The sequence below is a fragment of the Phycodurus eques genome, chromosome 23, assembly GCF_024500275.1.
Source record: "Phycodurus eques isolate BA_2022a chromosome 23, UOR_Pequ_1.1, whole genome shotgun sequence".
NCBI lineage: Eukaryota > Metazoa > Chordata > Actinopteri > Syngnathiformes > Syngnathidae > Phycodurus > Phycodurus eques.
This window is the reverse complement of record NC_084547.1, coordinates 4,464,754-4,490,708: the sequence shown is the minus strand read 5'-3', so window position 1 is coordinate 4,490,708 and position 25,955 is coordinate 4,464,754. Positions and strand designations below refer to the sequence as shown.

Genomic DNA, 25,955 nt, shown 5'->3' with positions numbered 1-25,955 from the left:
GGACCATCCATTTAGTCATAGTGACAAGAACATCGAGTCATTTACAACAATTTAAAAAAAAAAAAAAAACAAACAAACAAACAAAACAAAAATACACAAAGGAGCTGGCCAGCATTTTAAAAAAATCAAATGAAATAAAATTAAAAATTAAATAAAAAAAATATGTGAACGTGCTGTGCTCAAGCAAACCTTTCCTTGGACGCTGCTGCGCCTCCGCCAGTGCAAAGCCTGCAACGAGCACATTGCCACTGTTACAAACATCAAACATCAAACATCAAACATTTGCTTGCTGGCGTGAGAAAACGCAGCTTCGTCGCTCACCCTGGTGCACACCTGTCTCCAATTAGCGCCGCACGTCACCCGGAAGTTATTGAAGTCGGCTGGCGCCGCCTTGTGGCCACAGATAGCTCTGTGACAATACGTGTTTAAAAAGGCCTTGGAAAATGTTTATTTTTTAATTTTTTTTAAAGCCTTGATACGGTCCCTTATAAAAATACTTTTTAAAAAAAAGTCTTAATATACGTGGTCTTTTTGAAGTCTTTCAGTTCATGGATTATTCCTTAAATGTACATAAGTCTCTATTTTAAAAATCCTTACAACACATGGTCTTTTTTCTTGGAAAGACATGTTGATCATTTCCTTCTGCATGATTTTTTTTTTGATGGGGACAATCAAAATAATCGAAATCCGTGAAAAAACAAAGCACGTTTTAAATTGGAAAAGGCCTTGCACTTTCAAGGAAACCCTGTTTTATTTTATTTTTAATTCTTTATGTAATAAATGCAATTACAGTCATTTAATCAGAACACTGTGCCTGAATGTAGGAGGACACTTGATGTAAAAAGGATTGATGTGCACGAACGTCTTCCACAATAGTGTTTGCTTGTTTTTTTTTTTCAAAAATGTTGTTTTGCTTTGAAAATTTGACATAATATATTGGTATATTTCCAAGTCGCGGTTATTTATGGAGATGGCTGCAAAAAGGAAAAAGAACAGCACCATCTGCTGGATGTGGCTACAAGTGCTTTCACGGCACAACAGATATATGCACGTCCACATATGTACTGGATGATATTTTCACTCCGTCCCCAGAATTGTGACCTCTTATTCACCGCAGTTGTTTTCAAGCCGATTGCATTTGATTGTGTGTTTTGCGCACTGTGGTCGCGCAGGAACCCAAGCTCCGCCCTCCCCCACCGCCGGCAGCCAATCGCGTCGTGCCATGTTGGGACGACGCAGCCAATCGGAAGATGAGACGACGACGAATGACGGACCTCCGTAGCAGCTGAGCCGCGTGCGAGTGGGCCAGTGACGCAGCTTCCACACGCGCGGGCGCACACACACGCGCGCACGCACACACACGCGCGCACGCACACACGCACGCACACACAGAGTACTGTTTCCCCCCCGCTCGCTCATTTCTCGAGACTTCCGCCCCTGCTCGACGCGCGCGCCCTCCCGCGAGCGTGCGCGCGTCCGGCGTCAATGATGGCATGCGCATCCCCTCGCCGCACCGGACCTCTCGAAGCGGACCCGCGGAGCAAATAGGAAGGAGGGAGGGGGGCAGAAGCAGTAGCCATGTGGTTCCTTCAGAACCGGAGGAGGAAGTGTTTTTTTCCCTTTGCATTTTTTTAAGCAGGCGGCTTTCTGGTGACGAGGACGCTGATCCGGATCTGTGTTTACACTACACGTACTGTACGTGGAAGTCGGGCGCTACTTGGCAACAACTCGCGCAGCCTGGCGTGGGAATTTGACACTCGATTCCACGGATCGGACGTTTTTTTTTTGGGGGGGGGTGTTTTTTTTTAGGGGCTTTCGGATCCCTGCACCCAAGCTACCCCCACCCCTCCTCCCGCTCCCCCCTCCCAGATGCGTGATTTAGTTGACAGTTCAGTATCATGGGGGAGCCTGCAGCGCGCAGCCCCTCTCAAAGTACCTGTGGAGGGTCTTAGTTTCACGCGTGGGACGTTTTAGAACCCCCGCTCGCACATAAATAGCTTCAGAACAGACTGGTTTGGCCCATGACCCCGACGTCCGAACCCGCCGTCTGATCTTCTGCCACCCACACGTCCACGATGTGCACCATCCCCGCGGTGCTGATCGTGTTGCTGCGTGGACTCGTCGTCTCTGCGCTGCTGGGCTCCCACTCGGCGGTTACTGGAGATGGGGCCACCCCAGGTAAGCATGTGGAATACAAGACCCCCCACTCCTCTCCTCTCGCACCTCATTTACCCCCTGGTAACGCAGTTGGTCGTCACAGGGTATGCCTCCGGGTTTTCAAGGGTTCAGGATCCCCCTGCCACCCCCATCTACAATCGCTATGTACCCCAAAACCACCCTTGACACCTGCAGCCATGGTACATACAAATACCGGTTTGGGCCTAAGACACAATCAAAGAAAGATACAAATTGCGTGCATACAAACTCATCTCCTGATACGAAGACACAAAGGTGAAAGAATGTGGCCGTTTTTGTGACCCGAAGGTATCGAGTCAAGAGGCAGACGACGGGAACTCAAGCTAGACTTCTCATGTAAGCGATCGGAATGGAACTTTCTGGCGTGGGAGTTGGGTTAAAACATGCTCGATGGGTAATAACAGACATGTTAACGCGCCTTCGAGCGTCGGCCGGAGAGTACGTGAAGGAATCCGGGGACACGGCGACGGACGGTCTCAGTCAGCCCAAGTCTGCGGGACCACACGGCAAACTGACATTCATTGACGAGACCTCGTGGCAAAGCTCCAGAAAATCCCCCCAGGGGTCAAGGACCCCCATCGGGCTTCCTCAAGGAAAGTCAAACTGGGCGTGACGCAAATATTGGAAGTCGAAGGTACAGCTTCCCGTCACCTGCACCTGACATTTAAAACGCTAATTTTGTCAAAGTGTCAGATTAAGTAACGGCTCGCACCTCAGGCTGTCGGACGTGTTGAACATCCAACATTGACACCTGAAAACCGGAGAAACCGGACACCCAACCCTTTGAGTTGCGGCCTTTTTTGCGTGCGGATGAAGCACTTTAGAAAAATTGCAGTCGAAGGAGCGGTTAGTAGGTAACATATGAAGCCGTCTAGTAGCCTACATCTACAGCTCAGACACCAAATAATGATTTAGTCAATCATTATTGATAACAGAATGAATGGCACATTGGAATTGACTGTGGCACCTCGACTCTCGACTGACGAGTTTTTTCAAGATACGAGCTGTCGTTCAGCCTTTTTGGTCCCGATGTGGCAGCAAACGTCACAAAAAGAAGCAGTCGGATTGCGAACAATTTGAAAATAGAGGCTCTTTATTGGCACTCCCGATTAAACGTTTGCTATAAAACAAAGTAGTACACTTATTTAATCCAACCACATAACTTTTTATTAGTGACGTCTGCTAGCGCAATGCTAACACACAATGCAAAACACCATAGATGGCATCGTGAAACTAACGTCTTTGTTGCAGTCACTATAAACCTTGAAACAACTTGGATTTGAACAACAATGCTCATGTGTGTATCTTCCAGATCCTCTGCACACACAAAAATGACTCGTGATTGCAGCTTGGTTGCAACAGTCTTCTGTGTTTCATCATCAACTCAAACGAGTTCTGGAGGCCATGGCGCACGCACTAGGTGCGGCACAATGGCCAATGAATTATGACGCACAGGCAGTTTAATTGTTTATCAGTCTCACTCATTCCGTGTCCACACTCGTGAGACGTTCCAGTGGCGCGTGCCTGTACAGTACTTTCACACCAAAGACTGCTTGGATTGGTGGAACTTGCGGAAAGTGTCAATGACTGGTGCAAGTCGCTGAAAAGTTGCGGCGACTGGATGAATAGTACATTTGCGCCTACTCTTGGTTGAATTGACGTGAATTGTTGCAAATACGAATTCCTGGAGGAACTGACAAGGATTGTTTCAGCAGGCAACCGAGCGCTTGCCCTTCTCTCAGTGTGAGACGGGCAAAGTGCTGATCTCTGCCCAGTGGACCCATGGACAATGATGCGTCAGTAACGGCCCGCCCGCCAGCACTCTCGTTGCGTCAGCTCCCCTTGCGCAGCCGGAGAGGAGAAAGTGAGTCCTTGTGTGCCCCCGGCGGACGTCATATTGGTTTTCCAAATGGAATACGGAAGATTAAAATGTCGTATTCCAGTGGCGCTCGAGAACGATACGTTTTTGGCCGTACGATTGGTCCGAGGTCTTCGGGTAAAAAAAGCAACAGTGCCCCCTTTGTGCCCCCTGTTCGGTGGCAACATGAACTGGTCTCAAATGTTCAAATGTTTTCTAATTGCTTGTTGCGAAGGTCAATGTTGTGCTCAGTACAACTGAGGCCGCCGACTTGCCTGTTCCGCGTCCCCCGAAGGTGGACAGCTGCTGCCCCAGTCTCAGTCCTCAGGCTCCAGAGTTAATTCAACCTAATGAGACCCGAGAGCAGACCCCTCCGAGAGTATTTATAAAGTTCCCGCTGAAGTTTTCCCTGCTCATTTTCTACCGGGCTGCTGACTAATGCCGATTTCCTACACGGTAATTCTGTTGTTCTCAGGTTCCGGGTAGTGACGGTAAGTCAGCGCGAGTAGACGACGCCGGCCCGACATCAGCGTAGAGGCATCGGACAGCTTGGCGTCTCGACACAGTAGCTCACCACCCTGTTGTCGGCCCACACATAAAAGGTGTTTATCCCCCAGTTGGCAGTGGAAGTGACCTCCACCGTCAGGCCGTGGCCAAAACTGTCGAGTACATTCCAAGACAAGAAAGTTTGATTCTAGTTGATTCTTGTTGGGACCGGACAAAATATACCTGTGATCCCTCTTTGGGTTGCAAAATTTCAGGACATTTCAAAGTTGGGCTGAACTCCAGCTGCCTCTGAACAGCTATAAGATGCAGAGAAAATGGATGAACGGTTGTATCTCGCAATGCCAAATGGAGAAGCGCTCTTGTGCATTTGTCATTGGTTTTATGAAATCCGACATTGTAATAGCACCTGTTCGTTGGGTCCCGGAATCAGTGCCGTGTGTGGCATTGCTAAGTCCTGTCACCCTAACACAGGAAGAATCCTAAGCTGCGCCCTTCACAGACACCTGAGACTGTCCTCGTGGCTGCTCTCTTTTAGCGTGGAACTTCCGCTCCCGTGTGTAACGTCAGTTGCAGCCTAGTCTTAGATACTTTGCGCGAGGGTTCAGTCGGCTCCCGTGTGTCAGGGACTTTCCCGCTGTGTCGGCCGTGTGACGCGGAAGCTGTTGGATTTCTTCTGCATGCCGTAAGCTGCCGTTAACGGTCTGACCCGTGCTCGTAGCAAAGCGGGTCAACAAGCACAGAACTGAAAGCCGGGCCTGCTCCTGGCAGCCTAGATTTGAATGTTAAACACTAGCTCGAGCCATGACGCGCTAACTACGCTTGATTACCATCTCAATATTTGTAAGGGCACTCTTAAGTTCAACGGCCCAACTCCCATCTGTGTTCTGGCTCTAACTTGCTGTGGTGAGACGAGTCCCGATCTTGACTTCTTCGGATCGCCATCTTCATTATGGGCCCTCCCTTGAACTGTTCCAAAATGGACCAGGTATATACTGTACCACACGCTGTACCGAAATGACTGCACTCTTTTGCAGCAACTGGGCCAATAGAACGGAAAAGGTTTTCTTCTTGGCATGACGGAAGTTTCCCAGAGCGCCTCGTTCCCAGAAAGACGAGACTTGACTTGACCGATCTGCTGCGTGTTTGATAACTTCATCACTGGTGTGCGGAGATCGCCGTCCTTTCTCAGCCGTCATCAGTTGCGGTCACGCATTCATTCGCCGCTCGTCCAATTGCGAAAAGCATCGCAACAAAGAAGCAAACTGTTGTCTGTATTCCTGGTGACTTCACGCCTCGGCTCACTGCGGCATTCCAACAATGTAATGTAATCCAACTGGATTTGTACACGGACATGTCAAATCTAATGAAGAATGATGCCTCTCCCTTCACTTGCCACCATTTTAGCGTTTCATTCAGTTCTTCACTCTTAAGCCTAGCCTCAGCCGTCTACATGGAGTCTCGCTCACTCCGTCCTGTAACGCTTATAGCCAAAAGAGCGTGTCAGAGACTATGTGAACTAATTAGAGAGGTTTTTAACCTCGCCTCGACTTCCCATTCATCCCGCAGGCTTACCCGGGCCGATGCGGATACGGTAAAGCTCGTGTTCGTGGGGCCGTTATTCAAATGTTCCGCAGAATCCTGGCCGCAAAAGAGTGTCTCCTTTTCTGGAAGTTTTTGGCCATGACCTGACCCTCGAGTTAAACCCCCTCTGCCTTTTCATTTTTTCCCTTTTAAAAGGCCAAGAAAGGATTAGTCCTTATTTAACAGAGGTTCTAAGCACTCATAGCTCCCAGGGGGAAAGCAGGTGTTTATGCCGATCAATGGGACAGGAAGCACTCACCGAATTGCTTTCCTGGTCAAAGCCACCTGTAAATTACAGATCATGTCGCATCGGGTTTGGGTTCAGACAAAGCTTAGGTTTCCACTTGAGTTTACGCGGGCCACGCCTTTCGCAACCAGTCAGGGCAACAAAAACGTAAACACGCGATGCCTTCTTCCGGTCTTCTTCTTTTAGTTGAGTATCTTCCATACTCCCCCACCCTCCTGCCGGAATGCTACACCATCATACAAACACCACCAGTAACGTGACTCTTAAGAAGGAACACTAGAACCTGAGCGTAGAAAACTCATTTAATGTCCCCTTGTGCTGTGGTACTGTAGCATACGCTGAACTGAAAGTGTCCGGCTAAGGACAGATCACTTGAAGGTTTGATAGAACGCGATGTAATGTGGAAGTTACCTAAAACTTCACAGAGAGACTTTTATATATATAAAAAAAATAAAAAAATAATTTAAACGAAACCAAAAACCAACAGAAACAACGTTATTATTGACACGTGTCTTACAAGGAGGCTGACAGCACTTTTGTTACCGGATTCTTTTGAAGCACTTTTGTGACAGCTTGCTAAGTGAATTACTGCCGACCGCATTGTGCGCTTAACATCTGCTTGTGTGTAAGCAAGGGAGACCTCTGCCATTGTTGAGTTCCTACATCCTGACAAAAGGGAGGCCGGCGCGTTAAAAATAACCCAGTGCTTTCCAATTTTGCAGTCTTTTGGGACTGGCTGTTTTGATTTTTGCGCATGCCGCCTCCCCCTCCCACCGCCACCTCTCCCGGAATGCTAAGGGTCACTCGCAGTGACTTCCTGTCATATACTTCCTCATAACCATCCCACAGCACACAAAAGAGAGAGGACACCTGGGAAGGGAAGGCTCGCGCTGTCACTGTAAATGACGTTTTTTTTTTTTAAATATATCTCGGAATTATCTTTATTCTTCAGCTTCAGAAGATATTTTCCCAAGAGTTTAGCGCAGAACAGAACTAGGCCAACAATAAAAAGTAACAGTCGTGAAATATACAAAACCGAATATGAAAAAAAGTCTAAAAGGCTTTTATTTTTAAATTTTTTATACATATAAATTTAAAAACAGTTCCCAGGTGTCTATTAAAACGTCTCTGACATTCTTTGGACAAAATATAGAAAGGATAAAGAATTACAGCACACACTTGTCGAGGGCACATGAGCCTTTGTTACCACGACGACCAGGGGCGGAGCGGCATGGCGCCGAGGCGTTTACTTATTCGCAAACAGCCAAGAGTCTGACGAGAAGACAGGCATTTTCAGTCACGGAAGCGGCACTTCATGTGGCGCACGCGGTGGACAAATCACAACGCACAAATACCCGCAACCCGACATTGACACCGTCACCAAACATTCGCGAGTGTGGCATGGATAACGCTGTTGGCTAATTGTAGCTATTGCACTGACTCTGCAGCTCTGCTTATCTTGAAACCTTTGACATGTTCGTACTTTGGTGTCGCCAGCTGCCCTCGCTCGGCAGATCAGTTGTCAGGTCACGGGCGGAGAAACTCGGTGTTGGGGCGGTATCATCTACCAGAACAGATTTTCTGACTTTCGATGTGTCGGCTGTTTAGATGCCCAACTGTTTGTATATCATTCAAACTTGACAGCGTTCATGTCCTGACAAACAGTAACGAGGGTGAGGCTGCGTGTAACCAACCCCTAAAGTTGCGTGCCTGTCTGGCTAGCAAAGCAAATACAGCATTACATATTATGTCACGCTAATGTTCAGTGCGGGCGGCCTGATATCATGTGAAGGAGCCTCATTGTGTAACAGCTCCCGCTGCTGCCGGGCTAACTATTTTGTCGTGCCGCCGCGGTTTCGGTATCAGCCGTTTTAGCTCGAGCGCGGACATTCCGCTGATGCCACCCTCGTTCAAACTGAGCCGGGGCACGCGTCCCGGCACGCATCTCCTCTTGCTTCTCAAGCCGATTGCCGAGCTCGCCTCCGACTCGTAAACAGACCCGACGTGCGCAAAATGCCACGGTCTGGTGTACGCTAAAGCCAGAAGACCTTAGCCTAGCCTTGACGCGACGAATGACACCAACTATATGAGTGCAGGCTTGCCGGATGCAAGTCAGTGTGTGTTTCTTTATACAGTTTGGAAGCTCATCTTGGAAGATATTTTGTGTCTCAGATTTTTTGGGCACAGCGATACGATTTTAAGCGATTTTTTTCCCCCTCTGCAAACACTAATCTAAAAATAGTATTCTGATTAATATTATAATATTCTCAGGGGGCTGTTAGAAACACCAACCTGAGCTGCTTGTGTTTGTCCCCGTCTAGACCCCTGCCTCACGGTCATCCCACCGTGTGTGAGCGATGCCGACCGCTTCAGCCTGGCGGCCTTGCGCCACATCCATAAAGAGCTGGACGACGACAACGACGGCGGCATCGAGGTCAACGAGAGCGTGGAGGCGAGTCTCGCAAGTATACGTTTGGGATTTGGCGAGTGCGGTCAACGCCCGAGGAGACCGAGCCGATTTGAATCTCTCCGCAGGATTTGAATCTTTCCGCCTTGCGACTGCATGGGCTACGATAGTGCTTCTTAAACTTTTTACATTGAGTACTAATTAAAAAAACGACCTCTCCAAATACCACCATAATGACCGATATGAAAATACGCTAGCGTACTAGGCCCAAGCGTTTATCAGGCAAAGCTTTTATTCCTAAAAGGTATATTTTCTAATATTATATGCTTGTGCCGGTATCCACTTCCATCAATCAAAACGTTGGTCTTAAGTGTTGACAAGAATATTTAGTTAGCAATGCTCACAGCGAGCGTGTGTCGCCTCAAATGTTGTGCTTTGCATGTGCGTTTCTTTGGGCTAGCGGACTGGCCGACATCCGAGAGCTCGCCGACCCCACGTGGGCCTCTGGTATCTTAGTATTCGACGTGCTCTTAAGGACCGCGGTCGCATCGCATGTTTGCGTTGGCGCCGCTCTTTCTTCTACTGGCTGACAAGATCTTACTCGTGACTCGAGTGACGCAGGAATGAAATGCCGAATGGGCTCAAGACTTGACACGATTGGCCAAAAAAATATAAACAACAGACCCCCCCCCCCCCCAAAAAAAAGTTTAAACCCTAACTATATCCCAAATTATAATCCCAAACCATTTCAAACTAATTTCCGTTAAAAACGGCTTTCAGAAGACGACTCATTTTTTTCCCTCCTCAATCTCTAGTTGGCCACTTACGTTGAGCAACTAGCGCTGATCTCTCGGGATTTACGTCGCAGGGTGTTGACGTTTCAACCCCAGTGTCTTCATTTGCGCGTTCACGGCAGCTCGTTGCTCGGGAAATATCCGTGACTCACTCGTGCATTGTCGTGATCATGTTTGCCAAGTAAATTAAGAGCCCGAAACAAATTCCAAAATACGTGAAATTAACCTCAGAATACAGTAATCCCCCGCCCATTTCTGGTTCATTATTCACAAATTCACCTATTCAAGCATTTTCGGTGGAAGCGATCCCCATCGAGTCACTGAAAAACCCAACAATCGGTCTTTTTTGTGCTCTTTCTGAAACACCCAAAAGCCCTTTCGAAATGTGAACTGATGCTAGGAAAGTATGTGGAAGTGACCGATCTTGCCTTAAGAGACAAGCTTTGTCTGTGGAAGAGGAGCTCGTCAAAGTGACAGAGAGTATTCACATTTATTCAAAAAAATTATTATTATTTTGTTTTTAGAAGTCAAATAATCTGTAAACCATTTCTTTTTTTAAGGATAATGTTGTAAGATGAGTTTGAAATGATATTAAACTGTTTTGGGATCACAGTTTGTGGTATATATACACCGTAAGGTTTAAACTTATGAACAAAGGCAATAGTTTTGGGTTTTTTGCGCAAGTCGTCGTTTTGCAATCATTGACTGATCCTGGTACTCGTGAATTCAGCATTTTGGGTCATTTAGCAACATTTCACCGAATAACGTGGTCCTCCGCAGTGCTGCATGCACTTCAAGTTGAGTTTATTCGCGGACTTGCAAAGCAAACTCCCCAAAGACCCGTTTCGCCAACCTGAAGCTTTGATCAAACTGTTACCGCCTGTCTCATCAGCCTGAAGCAACACCAACAGCAAACTCTTGATGATTATTTATAGTCTCGGAATTGTGCCACTTATTTAGTGCAATGTGGCTACTAGTTCCATCCAGTAGGTCTTCTTCGAGATGCGACTTTTTGTTTGCTGTTCGCCTTTCCGGGCATTTAGTCATCCCGGTGACGTCGCCTGAAACCACTAGCGAATTTAGATTTGCACCAGCTAGTTACATATGCGTTTGGGCCACACCTGAGGGATAGGTAGTCCCACGATTGGCAAACCTAAGAATCACGATCAATTGGAGCGGAAACAATATGGAAAATTGATATCGCGCCATGCAATGAGGAGAGCCAGCAACAGAGCTGCTGTTGTTTTTGTTCAGAGACACTAAATACGGTATTAACGATAATTACAATATAAAACGCTAAGTTTAGCCGTTTGAAAATTGATCATGTTTTATTGTTAAACCGTTTCATTCCTGCAATGGTACAATTAAGGGCAAAAAGATATCCCGGCATTCCTTTTGTTGTGGCTCAGTCTTCTCTTGATGGCCGCGAAGTGCCGAGCTGTCAAGAGGAGGAGACTTAGCGCGTACGCAGGTGGAAGTGGAGCTCTTGCTCGCTTTTCAAAGTCCCTAAAAGGAAAAAAAAAGCCGAGAAATGAAAAAGTGTGCGCGCGCGTGCGTGCGCGAGAGGGAGCGATCAGCCAGACAGCTCTGTAGAATTGCCTCTCTTAAACGCGCGCACACACACACGATAGTTGAGAATAAAAGTGTACTGTCAGGAAACAACCCTCCCCGACAAAAACCGATGCCGAATGTATCATCTCTTTTTCTCAGTTTATTATAGAAGACATGAAGCAGCATCAGACCAACAAGCACAGCAACTTGCACCGGGAGGACCAACACATCACAGTGGAGGAGCTTTGGAAGGGCTGGAAGACTTCAGAAGGCAAATACACAGCAAAATGTGTCTCACAATCTACAGAAGCAACTGTAGAAGACACTGCACATCAAATCTTTCTCAAGCTTCTGTCATACAAGCGAAATAATGACATGGCTTTTTTGTGTCCGTCAGTCCACAACTGGACGGTGGAAGACACGGTTCAGTGGTTGAAGGAGTCGGTGGAGCTGCCCCAGTATGAAAAAAACTTCCGGGACTTCCGCGTCACTGGCAACATACTGCCACGGTTGGTAGTCCCTTTTGCTTTTGCCACTAATCCTCTTGCGTTTGCTTTGCTGTGCACGAACGCATCTTCGTCTTACTGGACGATGCTGCCCTCTGATGCTTGCAAAGGGGCAACACAGAGGGAAGACATGGGCCTCGCAGATTTCTTTGAGGCCACGTCAGATCACGTTTCGGCCTGAAAATGCTGGTCCCAAAATAGGGCACGGTCTCGAACCGAGAAATGTGAACTACGAACACGTCGCTCTGCTCGTCCCGGTGTGTGCGCGCGTGGTCTCGGGCGGGGATGTTGAAGGCTTTGGTGTCACGTCACCGGGCCGACCAGCTTCTCTGGCGGGGCTGTACGCACCGGTGACCGTCTCGCTCTTGTGTCGCAGCATCGCCGCAAACGAGCCGTCGTTCCTGTCCGTGCAGCTCAAGGTGTCAGACCAGCGACACAAACAAAAACTCAACCTGAAGGCGCTCGACGCGGTCCTTTTCGGCCCCCCGCTGCGTAAGCCCGCGCCTTCTGTCGACTTTGCCGCACGTGGCCCGCGAATGCTTCATTTTGCACCACTCCCGTCGTCCCTCCTTTCCCTTAGGGCCGCAACACAACTGGATGAAAGACTTCGTCCTCACGATCTCCATAGTGATCGGCGTGGGCGGCTGCTGGTTTGCTTACGTGCAGAACAAGTCCAGCAAGGTGCACATCTCCCAGATGATGAAGGATCTGGAGAGCCTGCAAAACGCTGAGCAAAGCCTCCTCGACCTGCAGAGTCGGTTAGCGAGAGAAATGAAAAAGATACCCGAAACAACACGGTGGTTTCAAACAGTAGCAGATATTCAAATGGCTTTCCTCCTCCTCAGTTTGGAAAAGGCTCAGGAAGAAAACCGGACGGTCATTGTGGAGAAGCAGAATCTCGAGCAGAAGATGAGGGACGAGATCACCGGCGCCAAGAAGGAAGCCCACAGACTTCGGGACCTGCGAGAGGGCGCCGAATGCGAGCTCAGCCGGCTCAAATACGCAGAAGAGGAGCTTGTGCAGGTGAAGCCTTACATGCGGCAAATAGACGATCGAGGCACCTTTCTGAACCAAAATCCATACCCACCGCGTAGGTCCGAAAGGCCCTTAAGCGAGCCGAGAAGGAGATTCAGTCCGAGTGGTCGCTGCCCGAAGCTCTGCAGAAGTGGCTCCAGCTCACGCACGAGGTGGAGGTTCAGTACTACAACATCAAGAAGCAGAGTGCCGAGCAACAGCTCTGCGTCGCCAAGGACGAGGTAACCGAGACCGAGCGACCGCTGGGCTTTTCTCTCTTAGCGACAATTTCCAAACCTTTCCCTTTTGGACTGCAGGCGGAGAAAATCAAAAAGAAGAGAAGTTCTGTGTTTGGAACTCTTCACGTCGCGCACAGTTCATCACTGGATGAGGTGGACCACAAGATACTCGAAGCCAAGTAAGTCCGCAAAAATCTTCCAAAATCAATAGCGCATTTTATAGTCAAAGAAAACTATTTCACAGTGAAATAAGGCATATGTTTTAGAACAGCCATACATTTGTTTTTATGGTGCAGTGTACTAAGGTGTGTCACAATATTAAATACATTATTACAGAACAAGTAAACCTCAGTGTTAATCATATTACTGATCAGAATTGATTAGAAAAACTAATTTAAAGATAGAAAGTCATGGGTGTGCATTATACATGAAGAAGAAGAAGGGTTTTCCTGATTTCTGGAGTCAATTTTGGGGGTGCGGATTATACTGTAGTGCGTATTATACACGAGAAATTACGTTAATTTGCGATGCATTATTAGTTAGGTCATACGGTTTATAAAAGTGCGTACGTACACATGGGATTGTAAAGTATCAAATAAAAGTAATTTTTAACTCCCTCACACATTTTTCTCGTGTAGAGTTGTCGTGAGGTAAAGACAACACGGCAAAATATTTGCAGCTTGGAGGCACAAACATCTCATAAATCTGCAAGTAATTGACGCTAAAAGCATTTGTATTCACCTATGTATGCCGCAAGAAGGCAGCAAATGATTACTTTTGTCGAAAGGAATCTCCTCAAATCACTTCAACGGTTCCGTGGCAAAAAGATGCCACCACATGGCAGCAAAGCATGTAATGGCTTTGGCTTCAGAACGTTTGAGAACCCCTGCCTCTGCAAGACGTTAGTTTTCCCGTTGTTTTTTTTTCTTGAGGAAATCCTTGTCTGAGGTGACAGCGTGTCTGAGGGAGCGCTTGCACCGCTGGCAGCAGATCGAGAGGCTCTGCGGCTTCCCCGTCGTCAACAACTCCGGGCTGCCGAGTCTGACGGCCAGCCTCTACTCTGACCACAGCTGGGTGGTGATGCCACGCGTCTCCGTCCCGCCGTACCCCATCGCCGGCGGCGTGGACGACCTGGACGAGGACACGCCTCCCATCGTTCCGCAATTCACAGGTGGGGCGTTGTGAATAGGGCTTGGGAACGTTTTGGGAACAAAGTTGCATTGTGGGATGTGGCGGCCACATTAGGAGCTAGCGGTATCCATTGCAAACGTAAACAAGGCTATGTAGTCACCGTTTGATAGCGTAATGATGTTCAAATGCAAAGGAAAGGGAATTATAGGAAAAATGAAAAGCCAGAGGCTGATAAATGCCAAACATTATTATGAATGGATCACAATAAGTTTTGCCATTTTTTTGGGAAAATGTCATTTTTCTAAGCATGGGTCTTACGAAAGTGAGTGCCGAGAAGTGGATGATGTCAATTCTGCCCTCCCTAAGTGTGTCGTGTACGTCTTATGTTTGGCAGGTTGCGAACACTTCTTCTTCTTTTAAAGAAAAGAAAAAAAAAAAAAAGAAAAAAGCTCTCATGTGCTTGCTCCAAGCGGTTTAATGCCCCCCCCCCCCCCCCCCCCAAAAAAAAAGTGAATCAGCCATTGTGTATTTCATCAGACCACAAGACTTTGCCTTCCAAAAGTGTGGTAGCCTAATGCTAACACAATGCGAAAAGCCATGGATGGGCTAACGAAGCTAGCATCAATATCCCAGTAGTTTTAAGTCTAAAAAAATGGATATTTGAACACAAACAGACCATTCTTTACGCTATGCGAAAAAACAACTCATATTACTGCAGTTTAGGAGTGATGGTCTTCGTGTTTCATCAACAACTCCGCGTGTATTATATTAATGTGCGCACACCAGAAGGAGCAGCACAATCAGAAACATGACATTCACAATAAATGCCGGGATACCTCAATGTGGCCAATACGCGATCCCGAGTCCTTTTTAATCGCTCTTTTTTTTTTTTTTTAAGCAACGTTGATGCGGCCCCCGCTGACGCGCAACAGCAGCGCGTGCCGCTCCCGCCGGAGCCTCATGGGCTCGTCCGCCGTGATGTCCCCGGACCCCGACCTGCTGTCCGTGGCCGGCTCGCCCCTCTCCTTTCACCTCGAGGCGGACGACGAATACGTCATGTTCAGCTCGGAGCGGAGGGGGTATGTCGCGGATGTGTTTCATCCAGACACTCGCAATGGCGCTTGGCAATGGTGACTTGACTTGGGCAGCATGCATGGATGAAGAGCCAAGGCCAAACGATCCTAATTTAACACACGGGCTATTAGCTACACCTGGAGACAAGCAGAAACATACTGTCCGTTTAATTGCCAAAAAACAGGACATAGCAAATTAAACCCAACAACAACGTCAACATTCCACCAGATGGCGACAAAGTAATACCTTTATTACCTTGGCCTGAGCATAAAGTCAGTGACGTTTGTCAGTGAATAACTGATACGTTCGAAAAAATACTTTTCTCGAATGCCGGACCGCGATCCCACAAGAGCTTCTAATTGGCCCGCAACGAGTAAGGAAGGAGTAATTGCTTGATTGTGTTGGTTTCGTTTTGCTCCCCGGTCCCCATTTGTAGGTGTGCACTCTCTCTAATGATACAACCTAGCTGATAGTTACTGCAAATTATTTTGCAGACCCCAGAGCAAGGGTTTGCAGAGACCCCAGTTTGAGAACCACTGGTTGACAGTAAAGACGGGCGTACTTTGTGACATTTTTCTGTCCGCCTCCTTGTCTCTCAGGGAGGTCGCCCAGGAGGGCAGCCCCGACACGGACACTCTGAACTCCTCGATGGGCCGCAAGCCGCCGCACAACCCCTGCTTCGTGACCCCGGACGCCCCGTACCGCAAGATTTCCCGCGAGGAAATGCTGCTGTTCAATCAGAGCCCGGAGTTCCCCACGTGCAGCGGCATCGCGAGCAACAGCAGGGACTCCACCCCGCCGCCTTTGCCCCCTACGCCGGCCACCACCCCCTCGGGCCCGCCGTCCACCTCGCCGTCGCCGGACCTCACCCGAATCGCGCCGGAGACCCAGGCCGTCACATCTCCGTCGGGGAAGGCCGCGTACAACGGCATCCTGGAGAAATCGTACAGCTTCGGCATTCCGCCCTCCGTGGGCCGCTACCCGTCCCTCACCTCCCTGGACTCGGAAGGCCGGAGCGTGGGCCGGGAGCACAAGCTCCAGAGCACCTCCTCCCAGGACTCCAGTGACAACGGAGAGAAAGTCAAGCGCTCCTCCTCCAAAATCAAAAGCTTATTTAAGAAAAAAAAATAAAACTTGCAGAGTGCAGTCATCTGCGCGAAACAAATAAAACGAGGACATCACTGTAAGCTCTTTATTTACCATAACCCGCAGAATGTAGCTCGGTCCGGTCGCCCCAGATTGGCGGCATTATTCTTTTCACGAATGCCTTCCCGAAGGCCAAACGTCACGCGGCGACTGAAGCAAGTCTTTGATTTCCAAGCACACGAAGACTTTTTGCGACAACGGCGCACTCCTTGACAAAAAAGGTTGGAATATTTCCCCGCCGCCACATGAGCTGCTTTTGGTTTGTTTTTACTTAACGGGGGTGGAAAAAATAACCCCGCGAGAAGGTTTGTTGCACTAATTCCTGATATTTTGGGAATAAAGTTATTTATGAAACTCGGGGGGGGGACACACGAAAAGGTCACATGATGCCACTTTAACGTTGACGCTCACCTTAACAAATATACATTGTTTTCTCCTGTTTTATTCGATTTCTTTCGGTGGGGGAGGTTCCTGAAGTTGTGATGTGTTGTTGCCGGCTACCTTGCACGACTTGATCGATCGACCCGCCCGTCCGTTGCCGACCCGACTTTCGGTTTCCTCCAGATTTGATTTCTTGATTTCCAGGACGCACACGTGCCGGGAAGTGTGTCGGTGCTGTGATGGCGGTGCGTCTGTACCAGACACCTTAATTTGCTCCCCACCCCCCCCCAAAAAAAAGGCAATACGGACCTCCTTGCGTGATGATGTCAAATAGCTCCTGCCTCACACGTACCTTCTCGCTATTGACGGGCCAAGTGGTGGCACGGTGGTCGATGCTGTTTACGAGGTGTGCGCACAGGATGACGAATCAATGCAATTATTATTATTATGATTATTGTTATGGACTAAATAGCACACAAAGGAAAAAAAATCAGAACTGTAAGTCGGGTAGAAATGTTGACGACACTAGTGTTTTTGAGAGCATTTTGTGTGTGAATATTTGTATACTGTTGACGAATTAATAAAAAAAATTAAAATAAAAGTGGCATCGTCAATGGTCACGAGTCGTGTTTGCGTCATCTTCTGGAGATTAAAGCCGCGGAAACGACAGGAAAGCATCGAATTGATGACATTTTCCTTTGGTGTTCGGTCGGCTGCTGCCCGTTCCAGGGCGCACGTCGCCTCGCGCCCCAAAAAGTCGGCTGGGATAGGCCGCGGCCCACCCGTGACCCCCCGAGTAGGACTATAAAACGGCTATAGAATTGATCTTAATTCCAGAGAAAACATCCCTCTGTGCTTATTTTACAACAGACAGACAAAAAAGACGTGGGTGTGAGGGCGCAGTTTTTTTGGTCCCTAGAAGTGAGTAAGTATCAAAGCATAGCCGAGGTGGTTGTGAACACAGTGTGCACTCTGGCTGCCTCATCATCCAATCTATCCAAATGCAAAGCGAGTCATCTTCTAGGTGCATGCGGATGCACCTGTTCGACGCGCGGGAAATATCACCATGACAACCCCCCCCCCCCCCCAACACGCACTATTTGTCTCAGGGCAGCTGCATGATCGCTTTAACAATATCAAGTCACGGTGATGAAACTGGCGTTGACGGCTCATCAATTCGCCGCAGCGGGAGAGTGGCGGCGACATCTGCCGGTGATGAAGGAATGCGTCATTTGGGGACCCGCCGCGCACGGCATCCAAATCGCCAGAGAATTTCCCAGATGCGCCTGCGCTTGCGTGTTATAGCCACACGGCGGCAGCAGAGTATCAGGGTAGACCGGCCACACTTGTCACTCTCACAACTTCCACTTTGTGGTTGTGTTCTCCCGCAGGCAGGGAACATGAAAGCTTTCTGATCCTGTCAACGAATAGTTCATTTTTATTCACATTAGATACAACCATTTTGGCTTTGTTGAAATTTTCGTGTCACACTTTTTATCCAAATTTGATCGGGAACATCACACACGATTAAAAAAAAAAAAGAAAAGAAAAAAATAAAATCCAGTTTGCTGTAGCAAAAACGAGACAGAACGTTGGGATCAAACACCAGCCAAAATCCCATGTTACTTCCTTAGTGGAGTTTCATAAAACAAAAGCCAACATGAAATGAAAATGTGCAAAAATAAACTAGGATGTGGAGCCAGGAGAAAAACAAAACAAAACAAAACAGAAACCAGGAGTCCTGACACATTCCCAGCCAGCTGTAATAAAGAGCGGTGAGACGCGACGTTCCCAAACAGCCCAAGCTTGTCCGCGTCGATAGCTGCCACGTTTAACCTCTCCGGGACGGACAAAGTCGGCACTGGCAGCGGCCGTGCTCTATACGCACACAGAAAAAAAACCAAATAAAAAGAAAAAAGAAAACTAAAATGAGTGTATGCGCTCCAAAATTCTGCCGGGGAGACCTGCAGTGATTTAGCAGTTATAATGAAACCATTTCAGTCAGCCTAATGTGCTGCTGTGATTACGAAAGCGGGCGATTCACCTGAGACTCGGCTTTGGCTCCAACAACGAGAACAAACTTTATGTGATTTTAACGAGAACAGCACTAAAAGTACAGGCTAGCGCAACATGCCCTGAAAATGTGCAAAAGCTAAAACATACTACCATCGCTTTTCGGAAGGGGGGAGAAGTAATGAAGTGCAAATACTACGTTAAACCTATAGTATGTCACTTTTGGCGTCCCCCCTAATTCAAGTTTAGGGGGGCGCCAAAAGTGACATACTATAGGTTTAACGTATAATAAGCAAATAAGCGGAAGCAATGCATGTTATGCCCCTGATATGTAATTTGACAATATTTTCACAATATTTTGAAGGCCATGCGTCATTTCTGTGTCGACATTTGCAGTGCGCCGCCAACCGGGCCAGTGCGGAAAATGAATAGGGCATTCACTAAATCGACAAAAATAAGATACTGACAAATACAGCAAGATTTTAGAGAAGCTGAATGGCTTCATCCCCATTGTGTCGTCTCTCCTCTCGTAGTGGCTTGGGTGAAAAATACTTGAACATAAAAAGTTGTGGATTATAGTTTTAAGTGGATTTTTCAAGTATCGGTACTTCATTTGAGTGGTTTTTTTTTTTACTTTTATTTGATTTTTTTAGCAAAACTATTTTACGTGCATTTGTTGTGTTAGTTCAAAAGTAATTTCTGCTGTAATGTTTGTACACAAGTACATTGCAGCGTCTGTACTTTCTGGCGCATCGTTACCATGGCTACACAGCTTCACCTGTGCTCGTAATACTTCGTCTGCAATACCGGAGAAGGTGAGCAGGTCTGGAGCCTCATTCGCAACAGGGACAGGGACGCTTCCTGTAAAGCCGACCGTAGCGCTTTCGACTCTCGCTAATTCTCATGCGTTCCTTCGCATGGAGGTCACGCCTGCGCTGACATATGGTACCTCGTGTTTTAGTGTTTGGCTAATGAGGGGCCACGGGGTTACCTCCTTGCAACATTCTCCAACTATGTACACCGTTTTCCAAATTATACAGCATGGAGGATTGAAGTTGAACAACAGGGCTGCAAGGAAGAGGTGGCAGAGTGATGATGTCGGTCCCTAAAGGATGCCTGAAGGCGTCAAAATGACATCTACAAAATACGTGACGTTTCGAACAGACCATTTCCTGCCACGGTATACAAAGTAGAACCGTGCCTCTGACATTAAAAATCATTCTCATGCAAGACCACGCGCCAACCTTTACGGCAAAAGAAACCATTGATGCTTTCGCTGCTACGGGCGCAAAGAGAGAAAAACTCATGGTGTGGTCACCACCGTCCCCTGACTTCAACCCTATTAAGAACCTGTGGAGCATTGTTAAAAGGAAAATTCACCATCATAAAAGCGAATATAATTGAGGATGAGCAAAACATTTTAAGACTGTAAATTAGGGCCGCACAATCTACAAAAATTGCGCGCGCAATAAATTGCGATGACGATGCTCAAATGATATATTGTGCGGCCCTAATGTAAATTGCATGGACTAGTCGGGAAAACGAATAAAAATAAAAATGCGCATAAAAACATCCCCAGGAGCTTTGACTCCGAAATCCAAACATGTCTTGAGGTCAAAGATCAAGCTTTAGATCAGGAACGAAAGGTGGGAGAGTTCGGAATTCCGTGAGCTTTGCGGCTTCTCCTTGATGTGCCTCAGACTCGCGGAGTCAGGCGCTCCCCGTCTACGAGACAGCCCGGTGACACCGCGGCAAGATGAAACCGAGGCCGCGGGGTCTCCGGCGAATTTGCTCGGCTCGGACTTGGAGGCGGGATCGTTACGCCGGAAGAAAGAAACCAAGGAACTTCCGATGCGGCACACAAAGCAAAGGCAGATAATGTTGGCATTTATGTCATATGACGGACCAATTATTAGGGTTCCCACACAGAATAGACGAGGTAAGGGACAAGAAGACTATCAGAATGAGTGAAAAATATCATTTGCATAATAATTTGGAACGCAGTGCATGATGGACAAACGTTGAGCCCATGTGCGAATCATGCAAAGTCAATACACAGCGGTTAAACTGACAATTTCGAGTCTGTGGTATGTCTTAAAAATGAATGAATGAATGAAAAAAGACAATAAGTGAAGAAAGAAGAACGAGGAGCTGCCCAGGGTGACAAAGAGGGATGGCCACAGCACTGGAAGAACAACGTTTGTGGGCCACAGTGAGAAAAGGGGAGGACTCGACAATGAGAACGCTGGAGGAGATGGATGGAGAACCATCTGTCCCGGTGGTTCTATTGCGGGGCCACTGACATTTACAAAGCACCGCATTGTGGAGAGCGCTAAGGACATTAGCGGACGGTAACTGAGCAAAGGGTGCTTTGACGCCATTCATCACACAGCAACATGCGGACCCTGCGTTCCGTAGCTTTAAAGCAGTGGGTCTGAAACATTTCACACCAAGTATAACAACAAACCTCTGTTTGAAAACAAACAGCTCTCAAAGATTAAATGCAACTGTAATGTACTTCAAATACAAATGAACTGGATTTAACGTGTACTCTGCTGGATTAAGAAAAAAAGTGAACATTTAATGTTATTTTCTAACCATTGGAGGTGTTGAATCTCATCAAATGGCAATGACCTATGGGGTCCCTCAGGGGTAAGTTCTTGGACCCCTCCTGTTCAGCCCGTATATGCTACCCTTGGGTCAAATTCTTCAGAACTTTAATTCAGACGATCATAGCTATGCAGATGACACACAGTTATATCTAGCAGTGTCTCCAGATGACGACAGTTCAATTGAGGTGTTGTGTCACGGTCGAAAACAGATAAATATCTGGATGAGCCAAACATTTTCTTCAACAAGCAAACAAAACAAATACAGTATTTTGGAATTAACCACATCCATGTTCTATACACAAAGATAAAGCATGATGAAATGTAAATACAGAAAAAATGTATGGGGCCCCAAACCCGGTTTTGGTCGCCGGTCTGATCGGGATTAATTGCGGCGCAGAAAAACAATCATAAGAAAACTCACACTCTCATATTCCGCGGAGGGTGTTTCGATATCGAAATTCAGTCGAATGAGCGGGCGGACGGAGGTACGGGAGGATGTTGAGGGTGTGCCGAGCGGGCCCATTAAGGCCAGCGCGTGGTTGTTATTTCCTCACCTGGCGGAAAGCGACGCACTGCGCTCGTTATCACCGAACACAACGCAACAGTTGTGCTTTCATAGCCTGTGCACAGTCACGTCAAAAAAAACAACAACAAAATAATAATCAATCATTCATATGTGCATACATTTCCCCGACAACCAACATCGACTACCGAGGACCTTGCAGCCTCGGTGGAAAAGAGCGAATGGGGATGAGCCGAAAGACGGGGGACCCATTTTCAAGATAAAGTTGCATCACCTTGGCTATAATGGAGTCCCTTGCGTGACCTTATCACACTGTCGCGCATTCAGCGTAACAAGGAAGCGGATGTTTTTGTAAACAACTAATATTGTTAGTCCCCTCAGCTTCCTGTCCTCGGCCGCCGCCGCCGCCGCCGCCGCCTAATTAAGGCTGGATTTCGATGGTGGCATTTGGGTTGGCGTGGGTCCGCGTCGCGCTTCCCGCTAAATGACCGCCGCCGCTGCGCTATTATTCCTCCTCTATTTACGGCTCAGATGCGACGGGGGCCTCCCTAATTGCGATGGCGTATTCGCCGCGTGTTATTTCAGCTCCCAGTTGAGGACGCGCATAAAAACCCGCCGACGTTTATCGAATGCCAAAGGTCTCCGACGGGCTGATTGATTGCGACCCCTTTGCGCCGAATGGTCTCGATTAGGATTGGTTGCCACGTCGCGGCCATCTTGACGAGCTATTCGCCCTGTCACCGCAAATGCTAACCGTCGCTCCGAGAAGGGAGATTTGAATCTGGAATCGAGATGAATTAAAGGAGACGTTTTAGAGAATACCGACTTAGTGCTTTTGGAGAAATACATCTAACGAACCCCCGTTAGATGCGCGGTGTAGACCAGGGATTCTCAACTGGTGGGTCGGGACCCAAAAGTGGGTTGCGAATCCATTTTGGGTGAGTCACGGACGGCTGGTGAAATGAAAAGAAAAAAAAAAAAAAATGTATTCTTCCCATTGAACATTAGGTAAGCGACAGCGAAGGCCAAAGTAAACCGAAGGAGAAAAAGTATTTTCACATGCCCTCTTAAATCTGGGTACCTTAAGCATTTTGTTTTTGTTTTGTTTTATGTTCATTTGTGTATTGTTACTCGAGCGGTCCAGTTCACGTGATTTTTGCATGGGTGCTTTGTCAAGTACTGTCAAGTGAGTCGCGACACACAAGTACACGTAAACTGTAAGTGCCCTCTTATTCACCAAGACCAGTACCTCTGCGTTATTTGTGTTTTACGCAACGTTTAGTGAAAGACGCCATGTAGGAATCGCTAAGTTAGTGGTCTAATCACGTCACATTTGAGCCCCCTCATGTTCGCATTCCTAGAACCGGCCCTGGGCACCACTGCACGAACCCCTTTAAAACGTTAAAGTTGTCGCCTGATCCACAGCCTCCTCTGTGTGGCTTCCTTTAAAGCTCGAGAAAAGAAGAGATGCAGTGCACCCCCAAAAAAAACAATCAAACAAAAAAAAGAGGTTTCTCTCTTGGGCAAGACCCAAGACAGTCCAGTTGTGCTTAGGACCTCTTCTGACGGAAAAGAAAGGCGACGTTCACACTCGGCAGAGCGGGATGAAAATAGACTCATGCTCGACGGGAAGACTTTAATCCAACCCTTTTTTTTTTTTTTTTTTTTTGCTGTCACACAGCTGAGCGCCGTCTTGGGGTGTAGAGTTCGTGGGGATTTGAAAACCTCGGCGAGACACAACCCCCGCCTCCGTTGCGTTCGTGCATGTCGTGGAAGAAAAGGCCCGCCGTGTGCACAATGCCGCCAAAGCCTCGTTGGGTATTCAAAGCAGCAGGCACTCGTGTATTGATCCATGAAGGGACAGAAGCGCATATGACTCGAGAGAGCTGTTAGGTGGATATAACACTGACCGAAGGGCTGAATACTTTTCCATACAAAGAGCTCCATCCGGCGTCCCAGCGTGCATGCAAAGCCGCCATCACCCGGCCGCGAGGAAAAGCTCCTCGCACGCTCCGGTTCGCCTTTCAGAAGCCCCCAAAAGAAGGACGACCGGGCGGGTGGCGACGACGAGAAGGAGGTCATCATTTTCCGCGTGATCCTTCCCAGGCCCTCACTCCCCGCAGGGATCACGGGAAATAAATGACGACCCGACAATTTCGCAATACAATACACATGATGGAAGGCGATGTCGAGCGGTGAAGTCGGGCCGGGGCGAGGAGGGAAATTTCGCCACTCGGTGGGTTAGCGCGCCAGGATGGGCGTCTTATTGGATGGGGAAAGAAAAAAGAAAAGAAAAAGAAAAAAAAAAAGAGGGCCCATTCCCCCCCCCACCACAAATTACCCTTACGGCGCCCGCCGAGGTAGCTTCGTTCTGACACCGCGGAATTTATCCAACTTCTCTCTGCGGCTCAGATGAACCGAAGACATCGGTGGTTCCCACCTCAAATAATTGGGCCCAAGTGTTCATTAAGAGGTTTTAGTACTAAAATGTACATTTAATATGACTGTTAGCCACGATAACATTATGCACGGTTTGAACAATAACACTGCACTTTAATCTCGGAAAATAAAAACTGTACTTACATACTTTAAAACACACTTAAATATCAAACACACAACTATATAATGAGCGAACCAGAACCTTCCCTTTGGCTGTTGATTCAAACTTTTCTTTCGCTCCAACGATGCAGCGGGAGTTGCCCCTGAAACTATGCTACCTTCAAGCAGCGGCACAAAAGCTGTTAAAAAAAATAAAAAAATAAAAAATATATATATCTCAAATAAGAGATGGAAATCCTTTCACGACGCGCAGCCTGTAGGGGAGGCGCTTGACTTCAGTTCAAGGATTTCTCCGCAGACTCCGTGCAAAGGAGCTGCTCCACTTTCCCAACCCTACCCTCAGCCGTAATCCTCGTCTTTCCATTACGGCTTCAACTGTTTTTTAAGATGAAACTTTAATGATCTCTGTCGGGGAAAATGGGTCATTGTGCTGACACAAAGCCGAGTATTTTAAAAGGGGGAATAAGGAGAATTGAAAAAAGAAAAAAGAGCCATCTGACAAATTGAGAGCAGGCGTAAGGATTCAGGAGCAGCGCCGCCACTTGTTGCCCGCAAAAATTCAACAACGTGCAGTGAACAAGTATAACTTGAAAACAGTTCTCCAGTGACTTACTTTTTTTTTCTTTTTTCTTCGTTTCATTAATGTTTGTAATGTTTTTTTTTTTTTTTTTTTTAAAAGGGGAAAAAACAAGCTCCCTGTTAAAACATACAATAATGACAAATAGAATGAAAAAAGAATTTAACAGATTTGGTCACAGTTTCTGATTCAATGCACATTGTGCTGCTGACACTGGTATGTGCGTCTTGGCCACCTGGGGGCAGTATAAGGCAGAAATACAAATATACAGTACTGCACTGGAGACAGAGTAGATCCTCTCTCAGCTTCTCAGTATAGGAGTAATAGCAGATCTTTTCAGAGAATAAAGAACACGTGCCGGCGAGTATTGTTATATTGTTGGTCTGCATGTGTTGCAGCACCGTTTGTGCTCAGATATCCAGCGGTGAAAGGGTAAAAACGCCGCCATATTGATGCTAATTTGTAGCCCGTGTGCCTTTTGTGGAGTTTTGCATTGAATGCTAACATTCAGGTACGGAGGCTATGTGGTTGTTATAAATGCACGTGTAATTCTCTCTCTTTTATGTTTAGTTTGACAGTAAAAAACAGCTTGAAGCTAGCAAGAAAACCTAAAGTAAAGTAAGCTCTGTACTTCAATCGGTCACGCCAAATTTTAGCCTTTAGCGCCCTCTGCAAACCCGCCGCTATTTAGGAGGCGTGACGTGTCGGCTTCCTGACAAGCGAGGACTGCTCGGTAGCTATTTCTCCGTCCGGCGACTGATACGTACAATTAAGACGGAGCAGGCGGGAGGCGGAACGGCGGGGGCGATGACACGCCGCCGTTTACAGCCGCCTGTCAGCGGAACAACGAGGGAACGGGGTTGTGACGCACACGCCATTCGGGTGACAAACAGCAAACGGACGAGACGGGCGGGCACCGAAGACAAAGGCCAACGGACCTGGAAAGAAAAGGCGCTGTTTAACCGATGCCATGGTGATAATACAAAAGGGGCCCTTTTCCGTGACTTGTTGCCATGGTTACCTGCGGCTTAACACACCT

The 25,955-nt window shown here is 47.6% G+C and overlaps 1 protein-coding gene across 5 annotated transcripts; it reads left to right on the top strand.

Moving 5' to 3' along the window:
* Nucleotides 1–1,439: 1,439 nt before the first annotated feature.
* Nucleotides 1,440–17,252, top strand: stim2b (stromal interaction molecule 2b). Of its 5 annotated transcripts, none has more exons than XM_061669153.1 (12): nucleotides 1,440–2,178; nucleotides 8,711–8,841; nucleotides 11,301–11,412; nucleotides 11,539–11,650; nucleotides 12,024–12,139; nucleotides 12,228–12,405; nucleotides 12,493–12,670; nucleotides 12,742–12,903; nucleotides 12,979–13,079; nucleotides 13,833–14,071; nucleotides 14,930–15,110; nucleotides 15,705–17,252. In XM_061669153.1, exons 1-12 carry the CDS (start codon nucleotides 2,076–2,078, stop codon nucleotides 16,234–16,236), a joined length of 2,145 nt encoding a protein of 714 aa, XP_061525137.1. In that variant the 5' UTR covers nucleotides 1,440–2,075; the 3' UTR covers nucleotides 16,237–17,252. The 5 variants fall into 5 exon arrangements, with proteins under 5 accessions (XP_061525137.1, XP_061525138.1, XP_061525133.1 ...); XM_061669154.1 differs by having other exon boundaries at nucleotides 14,930–15,161; XM_061669152.1 differs by lacking the exon at nucleotides 1,440–2,178 and adding exons at nucleotides 3,717–3,824; nucleotides 3,912–4,060 and having other exon boundaries at nucleotides 12,742–13,079.
* The last annotated feature ends 8,703 nt before the right edge of the window (nucleotides 17,253–25,955 follow it).